Source organism: Drosophila elegans, unplaced genomic scaffold (assembly GCF_018152505.1).
Source record: "Drosophila elegans isolate 14027-0461.03 unplaced genomic scaffold, ASM1815250v1 contig_476, whole genome shotgun sequence".
Lineage (NCBI taxonomy): Eukaryota > Metazoa > Arthropoda > Insecta > Diptera > Drosophilidae > Drosophila > Drosophila elegans.
This window is the reverse complement of record NW_024545863.1, coordinates 15,645,160-15,657,814: the sequence shown is the minus strand read 5'-3', so window position 1 is coordinate 15,657,814 and position 12,655 is coordinate 15,645,160. Positions and strand designations below refer to the sequence as shown.

The window sequence follows — 12,655 nt, the reverse complement described above, 5'->3', positions numbered from 1 at the left end:
AATTTAAATAATAAATACAACATCTTGAAACCAATAGTCAGATACTTATTTTTAGGATTTAATGTTTTATCAGTGTTTTAATTAAAAACTATATATATCCTTATTAAATTAATAGAGAACTCTGTGCTTCCAGCCAAAGGCTGTGGGCCATTTTGTGGACAAAGTTATTGAACTTATATCCAGTTTCCTAGAGAGGGTATACCAAGTACTGGCGGGTCTTTCTTTGCCGTCATTGCTCCAATGCGGTCTCGAGTTCATCTCTTCATTTGCAGCAAAGACAAACGCGAGGTTAGCGTCGATCTTTCGGCGTCGTTTTTTCGCGCAGCATTGGCCTTTTTGTTTGGCTTTGTTTCCATTTACATATTTTAATTGCTGGGTCCGCTTATGCGGCTTCGAACTCCGCGGAGGTCCGGTCCCCAACTTGTTTACTGTTACATCTATGCGGAAGAGTTCGAGGCGGAAGTCTGGGTCTGGGTCTGGGTTAGGGTCTGGGTCTGGGCCTGGTCAAGTCCACCGGTTGCGTAATGTGTAATGAGGCGGGTGATTTTCAATGGCAATCGAGCCAAGGAATCGATTCGGTCAAGTGATAGGGAACCGCTGACCTTGTCCACAGCGAGTCAAGGGTCATGCGGTTAAATGTAAATAGGAATCTGGAAGCGAGTATAACTCATTCTTTTCAGATTCCAATGATTATATTTATACCCTCTGAGCTCAGCTCTGGCGGGGTCTAGTGCTGGCCAAAACTTGTTCTGGCCAAACAACTTGATCTTTAGATAAATAAATCGTTAATAATTTGCAATGATTCCTTCAAGAAGCTGGAGTTGCAGATCTTTTTAAACATTATTTCCCCATATTTTGAACTGAATTTCTGTTTAATTGTAGCATCTTTTGTTTCTCGGTCACGAAAAGTTCTTGATTAGGTTTATGACGCATTTCCCTAGGCGGTGTTTTGTTCCAATTTCGCCTTGACTGATATCGTTGACTACACCCAAAAAAGTTGTCATAGAAACTAAATTAATTCTTAATAAAATGAGTATAAAATTAATTAAACTTATAGGCTTTAAAAATATGTCCTTAGTTTACAGTTTTAAACTCTTCAGTAAAGAAATTAAACTAAAAAGTATAGGGTTTACATTTGTAAGTAGTTTATTTTAAAAGCAGACTTATCAAAACTAAACTTTCAGTTTTTTTTTTTTGGGTGTACATGGGTGTTAAATGAGCTGCCCCTGGTTTATGGAGTTGTCCGACTGGTTTCTCTAGACAAAATATAATAAGGGCCAAGTGGCGACTTCTCCTGGTAATCAGGTTGGTAACCAGTGCTCACCGGAGACACATACATATTTATGCAAATTCACTTACACACGAGCAGAGCGTCAAGAATAGAAGCCCCGAAATATATAAATCTGCGGACTGGCCGAAGGCTCTTTAAAACGCCAATCAGGTTCGAGATCTCCCCCAGAATTCTAAGCAGGCTCTGGGCCTGGGGCTTATCGATGCTGATCATGATCGAGTTGTTAATGAAAAGAGCCGGGCACTTGGTGACGAGTTCTTTTGGCCAGCTAAGCCAACTTCCCCACGGGCCGAGATTCTGTGGCCCGAGGCGTACGGAAATGCTATTGCGCCAAAATAGAAAACCATAATAAAAAACATCGCCGAAAAATTTCGGGCGTGGGCGAGCAGAAAAAGTTGGAGGGCACGTGATTAATTTGCTAATTTTTTAGTTTTATGGCTTATCAATGTTTTGCATGACTTTTTATGTGCTGTCAATTGAAGAGCCCTCCTTCACTGGACAATGCCCTGTCTGCCTCTCAAGAATTTCGATATATTGAGTTGCTTGGGTTTTCCACTTTTATGAAGCTTTTCAATGTTTTCACTTTAAAATTGCTTCGTTGTTAACAAGTCTTAATGGGCCATAAGCTAGGTGCTTATATACATTTGCAACAGGGCTAAGATCATTACATTTTCTCAGGGATATTATGTTCAATGGCAAGGCAACTAAACTAGTATTACAAATTTTATTCGTGACACTTAAGAAAAGGCGAACTATGCCATTTAATTTGGATATTCTAATTTTGTTTTGTACAAAACATTTAATCAAACGTTTTTAGTTACCAAAACTTCTAAACTAAACTTAAAATTCATTTAGTTTATTGAGATTTTTAACTTAATTAATGCCAAATAGTTATATAGAAATAATATTTTAGCTACCTAGAGAAAATGCGCATGCTTGTGCGTAATTCAATAAAAAGATTTATTCATTAAATTCAACAATATTCTCCAATAAAACTCCATCAAACCAAAACGTGCCAGCCACAAGCATTTGTATGAATGGGCACGGGCTTTTGCCAGAATTTTGAAAGAATAGTCTAAAAATAGGAGTTCAGGTTTTATTATCTTGTGCTAAACCCTAATGGATTTGGGTTGTACGTAGACTGGCAAGCACCTCAAAGTCGTAAAAGTAATGTTTGATAAATTGGCCAGACGAACGGCCTGGGAATCGCAAAGCGGCCAACGGCATTCGGCCAATAGATTCGCCATAAGCGTGTGCTGAAAAAAATTTATTCCTAAATAACAAAAAACCGAAAAAAACGAGAAAAATGTATTAGCATATTATGCAGATTGGGATGATCGCGTTGTGACAAGTGACAATGAGATCGGTACTGCAAAGTCCATGCCGCGTTGCCCTGGGAATCCATTTAGGCTGTTCTCCTTATGCGATCTGTATCTACACAGAACAAAAAGTGACATGAAATTGGTATCTGTCGCCTATATTTTTATACATGATTTTACTCTTTCTTTTAAGTGAAACTATAAGTGATTTTTTAATTTAAGATTGAGAGATTAAAGATAAATAAGATATTAGACTAAAACATTTTAATCTGCTATCTTTTTATTATATGTTATAGAAACCATTTCTGTGTTGACATAAAAAAGATCTATAATATAAAGAAATATAATTTTAGTTTAAAGTAAATTTTAAGCTTAAAGTTTTCTCATATATTTGGCAGCTCAAAATGTTGATTAAGAGTAAACTTTGGTCCAATTGTGCAATCGTTTGTAAATATGTATTTTGATGTATATATGTTATTTATTCTTTGTTTTAAGTGAGACTGATAGTTATGTATTTTTTTAAGATTGAGAGATTAAAGATTAAAAATAATTTAGTTTAATATGCTCAAACAGTTAGATCTGCGATCTTTAATAATAAAGATGGATTGTTTTCTTCTTTCTGTTTTGATATAAACAGGAAATAGTAAGGTAAAGTAAGTATAATAATGTTGATTAAATATTAAGCCGACATGAACTAAGGTCCAAGTGTGCAATCACTTTTAAGGGGGTTACAAATGTTAATGCTAAACGATTATATTATGCTTAAATATTAATTAAATATTCAGAAAAGACTTTTAAACATTTTTCTAAGTTTTTGTGTCTGTGTCTTTGGTTGTTTTTGTATGAATATGTGGGCACACATCAACGGATATGTAATGAGGCTTTTGTTTGATTTTGTTATTATTTTTCATGGCACAAAATGAGGCGTGTGTTGACGTGACATTGCGCTCTTCCTGCCGCACATCAGAAATTTGCATAAATATTTGGTTAAAGCGATCGCCGGCACCTGGAGGACTGATTCGGACGGATTTTTCACGCACTTTGCACTTGGCATCGCTCGAGAAGCTCTGCCTCGGCCAATTTGTCACCGGAGCTGGAGCTGCGTCATTTGGGCAGTGTTTTCGAAACAGCCGACTGCGTGCATTTCAATTAGCTGCAATTAGTTCGGGCATCACATCACTGGAGACACTTTAGAGTTGACTCGCAAGTGAAATTTAATTTTAGGTAATGCGGAGTTGTGGTGGGTTGGATACGCCTTTAAAGGTTGGGGCCAGGTTAAGACGTGTTCACAGCACTTGTACTTAATTGTGCAATTTTCGCCACTCAAGAACTCGCCAAGAACTCAAGAACACCGACCAATCGACCTTGGCTAACTCACGACCCCCCACACAAATCCCTGTCCAATTTCCAGATGCTACTGCCATTCTGCCAGTCACATTTGTGTGACGTTCAACCATCACTCTCCGCAATGACAGTCATTTGGCATTCGCAATTTTGTCTTTAATTTTTCAATAACACATCGCCGTTTTTTGAGGAAGGCTTCGCGCTCCGTGAGGGAGTTCAGTTGCAATTTGGCACTTGACTTTGCATTTTTCCACAAGTGGATTTTGCACAGTGGCAAATGATTCCGAGAAACTGCTATCATTCATAATACATATTTGTAGCTATTTCCACTCATTGCAAATAACTCAAGCTGAAGTATCAGTTTAGTAAGTTAGTCCCAGTCAATCAGTCAACTCAAGCATTTAGCTTATCTTTATTTAAGGGTTTTACTTACTAAATGTTTTATTTTACACTATTGCCAAATATCTTGTTTATGAAAATTGCTTTAACTAATATTTGGGCTACAGTTTTACTAGGGCTATAACTCTTTTGGTGATAATTAGTCTCTAAGTAATATTTTACTTAGACTGCTTTCCATATTTACAGCTTTCGGGGGGTCATTAAATAATTTACCTTTAAGCTGTGACTTTAATAGCGGAAATTTTTTTCCCACAAAGTAATTATTATCTTTAATTTTGTTTGTTGTGAAAGAAAACATAAATATTTATTGTTAAGAAATGAATGGTGACAGTTTTTGGAACAGTATTACTTCGTTTTTAAATGACTTTCAATAAGTGATACACTTAACTGAATAGGTAATAAGCAATAATTGCTATACCACAATTCACAAGTGGCCACAAAAATGTTGTCTTTTAATGACTCTTTAGTGGGCACGTGTTGAAAATAAAATCTGGCATTATGCTGATTGAAATCGAAAGCCATAAAAGCGAGGCATGTTTGTTTAGTTCGGGTTTTGATCGTAGAGGTAGTGCGATTAAAGGGCAGCCTGGCTGGGAATCACTGGAAACGTGTGGCCAAACCGGTTAACCTGGCGCTATTTTGGCCAGTGACTAACCACTATGCAGTCACAGAGCAGACTGCAAGATGCTCCAAGTGACCTTCGACCAAGTTGCCAAGTTGCCAAGTTGCCACAAGGGGCATAGAAAACCTTCGGTTCGACGAGGGGCTTTTGACACCGTGCGCTGGCAGATGGCAAACAGTTTTAGTGGCCGCCACTAAAGAAAATTAGACATAGCTCATCTCAAGTCTGCGGCGGTGGTGTGAAAAGCCGGCATTTATCAGAAACCGCAACAACGCGAAAACTGTCAACAAAACTCATTTTTTTCGGCCTCCTTTTCTTGACTTGAAATGCGGTAATTGCTGTTTGCTCAGCGAGCTTCAAAAAGCAAACGCCCAAAGAATCGAACAATTAATGGCCCATTTCATGAGTTTGGCTGGCATAAATATTATGACGGACTAAACAACAATTAAAAATAACCAGACCACGCGGCTGGAAAATGTCTGAAAAGAAGCGAAAAAACCAATTAGAATCTGTGACCAGTTCGTCAAAATATCCCAAATGATGTGAATATGCATAGAGGCAAGGCCGAGGTGGCAAACTGGTTAACCGTTTGGCAGCTGACATACATCGCATTATATATGTCCCAGATCCGAAGTGAACTAAGAACGTTATATAATGCCGATGCGAAAACATGTTACCCAAGCACTTCATTAGCAGGCACTGCGAAACTCTGAAAAAGATGGGAAAATGTTAAAGAAATCACCGATCGACGTGCCGAGCTCACTTGACCGATAGTCAAAGCCACTTGACCTGCGGTGATCCACAAAAAAAAAAAAATAAATAAAAACAACTTGGCCAAAATGTTGTAGTTCCACTTTGCGTACGTGATCTCCGCCACTTACATATATCTCTTGTTTTTCCAGGGGGATTTCCCCACGCCTTAATTACTTTTCAGTGGAAAGTGCAAGTGATCTGGATATTCTATGCAGACTGATCGAATAGTCTGAAAGTCAGAAAACAAAGTTCCCCAACAGCCACGCGCCGAATATTTTGAGACACACACACACACAGCATACATGCAGAAGATATAGCTAGCATAAGCGACCCCGGCCTCAAGATCCGAAAACCGAATTCACAGATCCAATACGATACAATCCGATCTGAAACGAAACGTAACGAAACGAAACGAAACGCTCGTCACAGCCCAAGAACCGAAGCAGCGGCAGAAGCGTCAAAGTCGCAGAGAGACGGCTTTAAATTTCGGTGTTGGTTTACTTTTGAGGCACTGTATCCGTCCATCCATCCGCCTGCTCTCTCAACTCGATCGTCTCAGCGTCTAACGATCGATCGCGGTACTGTGCGAATTCTTTGAACTAGGCGCTTAAAAAGCACTGCCAGTTGCTCCGATCCCTCATACGCCGTGCATTCATCGCGCCTCGTGGACGTGCCGTGTGTAGTGGCTGACCAAAAACCCCAAATCAGCGGATAACCCAACTCAATTCAACTCAATTCAATATAACTTTAACGTATAAACGAATCCTTGCCAAGGGGATTCGAAACGAACTCTTGTGCTAACAGTGAACTAGTGTGTTGTGAGCGAAACGAACTCAGCGGATTTTGAGTGCTCTACGCGGACCTTCTTCTACACTTCAGCTGCAACGCAATCCTTGAAGGTGAGTGTGGGAGTTAGCCGGGAAAAAATGGGCATCTTTGCGTCATAAGATTGGGAACACTAAAACCAGTATGCTCTTTGGCTTTGCGGAAGTCGGCGAGCAGGAAACGCAAAGGCCAACTCGAGACTATCGTAAAAGTTTCAGCCGAATTTCAACATCGATCGACGGCACTTCAACGGCCAATCGAATATGTGATTCACCTATAGGAAATAGCATGCCATCGAGCAGTAAAAAATATTTATGAAAAGAATCTTATAGAGCGGTTGACGCAAGTCCAAAAAAGGGGCGTCCACTGACGCCTCACGTAGCCCTCATAATACTAAAATTATGCTAGCCTTAAATAGACCGAGTGGAATTCTATGGCCGATCTATGGCCAATCTATAGCCGAAGTTTCAATCGAATCTCTTTGCTCTTAGCCGCGTGCGCTAATTGCAAATGCGTCAAAGTAAGCGCTAATGATAATGAGTATGGATGCCACGCATAATGCGGCCATAAGCATATTAAGTCCGGGGATGGGATCTGTTTAGTTGGAAAGCTGAAAAGCTGAAAAGCTAAAAAGCTATAGACCACTGACCAGACCAGACCAAAGTCACGTTCCCAGTTTCTGTTCAGTTCTGGGTCCCCAGTCTGTAATGTTTTGATATGCGTCAAGCGTCGCCAACTGCGTGCGCTATTCGCATCGAATCGAATAGAATCGAATCAAATCGAATTGAATCGATCAATGGGTCTGGGGCTCCTCCCGTGGTATTAGATTTGAGTCAGGTCCCATAACTATATATTTATTGCCGCTGACTGATCTGTGACGTGGTTAGACAGAACGAACGAACGAACGAACGAACGCCAACCCAAACACAAATCAGAATTTAAGCCCAAGATATAAAGCCACAAGCCGAAAACCCCCCGAAAACTCGTTGGCAACACCAACCTTGGCTCAAACCCAAACCCAAACCCAAACCCAAGCACAAACCCGAACCCGAAACAAAAGCAGTTCTATACATAAATATACGTATACATTTATCGCGGTTACTTAACTATGCTAATATTCCGGTAAGGATGATTGAGCGGCGAACTCATCCGACTCAGAATCGATCTGAAGAGGGCCCGTGGCAAAACTAGTTTGGTTTGGCCAGCGCGTGGCACCTGCATGATATTAGTGCCGGTGGCCTGGCGCATATTCAATTACATGCCCTGGTGGTTGCCTGGTGACGAATTAGCCGCCATGTAGCTCTAATTTCCAGTGGCTTACAGATAGCCCAATGCCAAAGGCCAGCTAGTCCAACAGCCTGAATTAAGCAGGCGAATAAAATTCAAAACACACGACTTGACATTGAACCGCGGCCAGTTAATGGCTTCGAATCTATGCACAAAGCCAGCAAAGCTCTCCCAAGCGGTAAGAATACTTTTTTTCTGTTTTTTTTTCTGTTTTTTTTCTGTTTCTTTCTGATCTTTCTGATTTGAATCAATATATGAGACATGCAACCGCTGCGCTGAGGTCAACCGGTTGTCTAATTTATCTGTTCTAGAGAGTTGAAGATCAGTCATTCGGCGTGCATATATGTGTGGTGCTACAAAACTCTGTTGCGGGTGCCATCGCAATTATCCGAAAGACAGAAAGACATAAGTTGCTACAAAGTGCATTGTGTGGTGTGATTAAATGGACCCTCACGGCGTATGCGCAATGTGTAGCACTGAACTCAGTGACCTCAGTGAGCCTCTGCTCATGAATTAAACACCAAAGTTATTCAAATTCGCAATGCTTCACCTAAATTGCAAATGACTTAAGTCAGCCTATGCATTTCTAAGAACTTTTCACCATTTTCCAACATGCATATGTGTCACCAGCAAAATACAAAATTAGCTAGCATTTCTGATATTCGATTTAACGAAAGAACTTTTCTTTTCATACACAATTTTTAAAGGTGATTGCTTATTTTTAATTTTCAAACTCAAAGGTTCTTGAACAACCTTTTCTGGTTGTCAATGACTGCCAAACGTTTGTAAAGAATAGATATGCAAATATTTCATTGGTCGTGCACAACATAAAAAGTTATTGATTGTTTTTCTGCGGGGATTTTGTTGTTGCTGTTTTGGATTTGGTAGTTTCTCGGTTTTGGATTTCGTTTTATTCGGAATTCTGTTTTTGCGCTTCCGGTTTGCTATCTTTGTATCAGTTTTGAGTATCATTGAATCTGGCCAACTGGCGAAGGTCGCCGCTCGGCACTCACCTCAATTGTGGTCCATAATTAGTCGTGCAGCTGGATGGGTGATGCCTTCTACAGTATGGATGTAGAGCCATAGAGGCGGCCTGTCCTGCATTCAAATGAGCGAAAGCACTGTCAATGGAGCAGCACCCAGCCACTGATTGATTTGCATCTCGGTGGGGCTCCCCCCCCCACATAATCGAGACGACAATGGCGTTCCGGGCGACAGGCCATAAATCAGGAAGAAAACTTTGGAATACCAATGGGGCTTACTAATCTTTTTTTATCTTTTCCGGTTGCGTTTGCAGATGTCGCCCAACATAATAGGCAGCACCTTTATATTGGCCGAAACGGCCATTGCCGATGGCAACAATAACACCAAGATGGCCGCCAAACCAGCCGTTTCTGCCGCCACCGCCTCCGCTCCCGTGACCACGCCCACCACCACCAACAAGGCCAGCCAGAAGGCGGAGAACAAGCCCTACGAAATGGAGATCGTGTGGCGCAACGTGGGCCTCTTCGTCGTCCTCCACTCGATGGCCCTGTACGGTCTGTACCTTGTGTTCGCCGAGAGTGCCTACTGGGAGCTCCTGCCAGGTGAGTCTGGGTATCCATGAGGGTCCATGAGACAGCCCACTAACCGCTGGTCCATCTGCTCTGCAGTCTATGCCACCATGTTCCTGGGCGGACTGGGCATCACGGCGGGAGTGCATCGCCTGTGGTCGCACAAGGCCTACAAGGCCAAGCTGCCGCTGCGCATCTTCCTCATGCTGTGCCAGTCGCTGGCCTTCCAGAACAGCATCTGGGAGTGGACCCGCGACCACCGCGTCCACCACAAGTTCACCGACACACACGCCGATCCCCACAACTCGCGACGCGGCTTCTTCTTCGCCCACATGGGCTGGCTGATGTGCAAGAAGCACCCCGATGTGACCAGCAAGGGCAAGCAGATCTCCATGGAGGACATTGAGCAGGATCCCGTCGTCATGTTCCAGAAGAAGTGAGTTTTTGGATGGGCTATAGAATTTATTTAAATATTATTTAGTTATTTCATTAGTTTTTGATTAGCCAGTTAAATAATACTTTGAGTGCCTAAAAGTTGGCAATGGAATATTAATGCCACAATATTTTTATATTCTGCGGCTTAACCTTTAGCTCTTAATCTGTTCTATTGCTTAGACTTGAGCACATTAACATGGCTTATATATTTCAGAAATCTTTAAATTTGATAAATTTTTGAACAAATTATTTGCTATTGAAGTGCTTGAGTAATCTCACATGATATGATAATCACATAGTGCTCTAAAATGAAATACTTAATGAAGCTTTAATTAAAACCATTTGACAAATATTTGTAAAAACTTAAATTTACCTAATGTAGTGCATTAATTTATGATAAAAGTGCACAGAAAAAAATCGCAAAAGTTTTAGCTTTAAATTAAATTTTATTTAGTGCCAACAAAGTACTTTGGTTTTCTTTTTAAAATGTTTCTACTCTCTTAATTTTAGAGCTATGACTGCTATGTAGCTTTTTGTATCTTTATTTACTAAATATATTTTTACTCCTTACCTTAATCCAGACTCTACTTCGTGGTCATGCCCATCTGCTGCTTCGCCCTGCCCATGATCTTCCCGTACTACGTGATGGGCAGCTCGCTGCGCGTCTGCTTCTTCACCTGCTCGATGCTGCGCTTCTGTTTGTCGCTGCACTTCACCTGGTTGGTGAACAGTGCCGCCCACTTCTACGGCATGAAGCCCTACGACGTGAACGTGAGTGCGATGAACAACAAGCTGGTGTCCACGCTGACCATCGGCGAGGGATGGCACAACTACCACCACGTCTTCCCCTGGGACTACAAGGCAGCCGAGCTGGGCGCCTACAGCTTCAACTGGACGACGGCCTTCATCGATGTAATGGCCAAGATCGGTGAGTTTTTTGGGTCTTGGTATTTCTATGCCCTTACTAACTGTTACCTTTCGCGGTTTCCCCACCAAAAGGACAAGCCTACGACCTGAAGTTCGTATCGCAGGAGATGGTCTACAAGCGAGTGCTGCGCACTGGCGATGGCTCCCACATTGCCGCCCTGCTGGATGCCAACAATAATAGCGCCATCCCGACCAGCGAGCTGGTGGCCCACCTGGACCACGAGAAGGAGGAGCACGCCATCTGGGGATGGGACGACAAGGACATCAGCGAGGAGGATCGCAAGGGAGCCAACGTGGTGAACAAGGAGTCGTCCGAGTGCAAGCTGGACTAGAGGGGGTGCCAGTCAGCGGGGTTCAGTTCACAAAGTTCACCCAAAACGAACACACTTCTTGCTGCCACATCGGGTCTGCAGTATTTAATTATATTAATTGCCTGTTCTTCACTTCTGTTAGAACATAATCAGAAAGGACAAATTCAAAGACAAGGGGGATGCCGATTGCGAGACCAGAGCTGGTGGCAGCAAGAACATCTAATATATCAATGGCTTCAATTCCAAATACAACGAAACAACTGAAAACTATTCGAGATTAGTCAAAGCAACTCGTTCGCAGCAACCGCAACAGAGTGTTAAACAAAAATCTGCACCTTATTAACTATCTACACAATTCCTATCTCGCACTTGTCGTTCGGGGTTAATGAGCACATCTGCCACCCTCTCCCTCTCCCTTTCCCTTTCCCTGTCCCTCTCCCACTTCCCCTCCCTATCTCTATCTCGATCTATATTTTTATAAATATTAATAAATGTATATTTACGCAAGAGGTTCTAGAATTAAGCGTACCTGCTAAGATCTATTTTAAGCATCGACTTTTATGTGTGTGTACATTGTGTTAGTTATGTAGGTCTAAAATTGTACATTTCAATCCAACTATTGTTGAAAATTAAAAAAAAATTATAAAAAACTAATTACTATGCATTTATTACTTAAAAATGGTTTGTGTAAGACAAAACACCTTTGGTGTCGGAAATTGATTCGAGGGTAAACCGAACTAATATTATTTTAGTTACCCTTCTTCAATACCAGATTTGAAATGTAATTTACTTTGGATTTTTTTAAGACCAGTCAAGCAATCAAACTTAATTTAGTTTCCCTTTTTAAATACCAGATTTTAATAGTAATTTTAATAGTAATTTACTATGGACTTTTTACGATAAGTAAAAACTATAAATTTCTCAAGCAATTTGACGCAAAACTTATGGCATTTAATTGTTTTTATAGCTTGTTTAAATTAATTAAAATTAGCCGCAAAATTCTTTACATGATTTTATACATTACTGTAACTATGTTGTTAAATACAATAGATTTTAACTACAAAATCCAACTAATATTTATTTAGTTACCCGCTATTAATTTTTTAAGATCAGTAAAAACATAAAATATCTCAAGCAATTTGAGCAAAACCAATGTCATTAAACTGTTTTTATGAGTTGTTTACACTCAAAAAACTTAGCCGCAAAAGTCTTTACTCAGTTTTGTACTATCACACCAATTACTCTATGACATAATTTTAATTAAGTTTTAACTATAAATTTTACTAGGTATCATTAACCCATTGACACTTTAAAAACGCTTAAATACTTTTATTAGCTTTGAGCTAGTACTAAACTTAAAAGTTAATCTGCCATTTCTCGCCAATTAGTTTTATATGTGTAAGCTTTTTTGAAAATATGTGGCAATATTTTTAATGACTTTGACTTTGTGCCTCTAATTAAATCATTTATAAGCAGAACTTCGTTTATTAGCTACAAAGGGGAAGAAATGTGCAAGCTGTGGCGGAATTTGTATTTTTTTCAAATGTTTCTTTGTATTTCATTACTTAGAAATATTTCCTTAATTTTGC

The 12,655-nt window shown here is 40.5% G+C and overlaps 1 protein-coding gene across 1 annotated transcript; it reads left to right on the top strand.

The window, feature by feature from the left end:
- The first annotated feature begins 6,253 nt into the window (after nucleotides 1–6,253).
- On the top strand, nucleotides 6,254–11,720 carry LOC108134709 (acyl-CoA Delta12-desaturase). Its single transcript, XM_017255108.2, has 5 exons — nucleotides 6,254–6,627; nucleotides 9,138–9,426; nucleotides 9,493–9,829; nucleotides 10,410–10,756; nucleotides 10,828–11,720. Exons 2-5 carry the CDS (start codon nucleotides 9,138–9,140, stop codon nucleotides 11,085–11,087), a joined length of 1,233 nt encoding a protein of 410 aa, XP_017110597.1. The 5' UTR covers nucleotides 6,254–6,627; the 3' UTR covers nucleotides 11,088–11,720.
- Nucleotides 11,721–12,655: the final 935 nt, after the last annotated feature.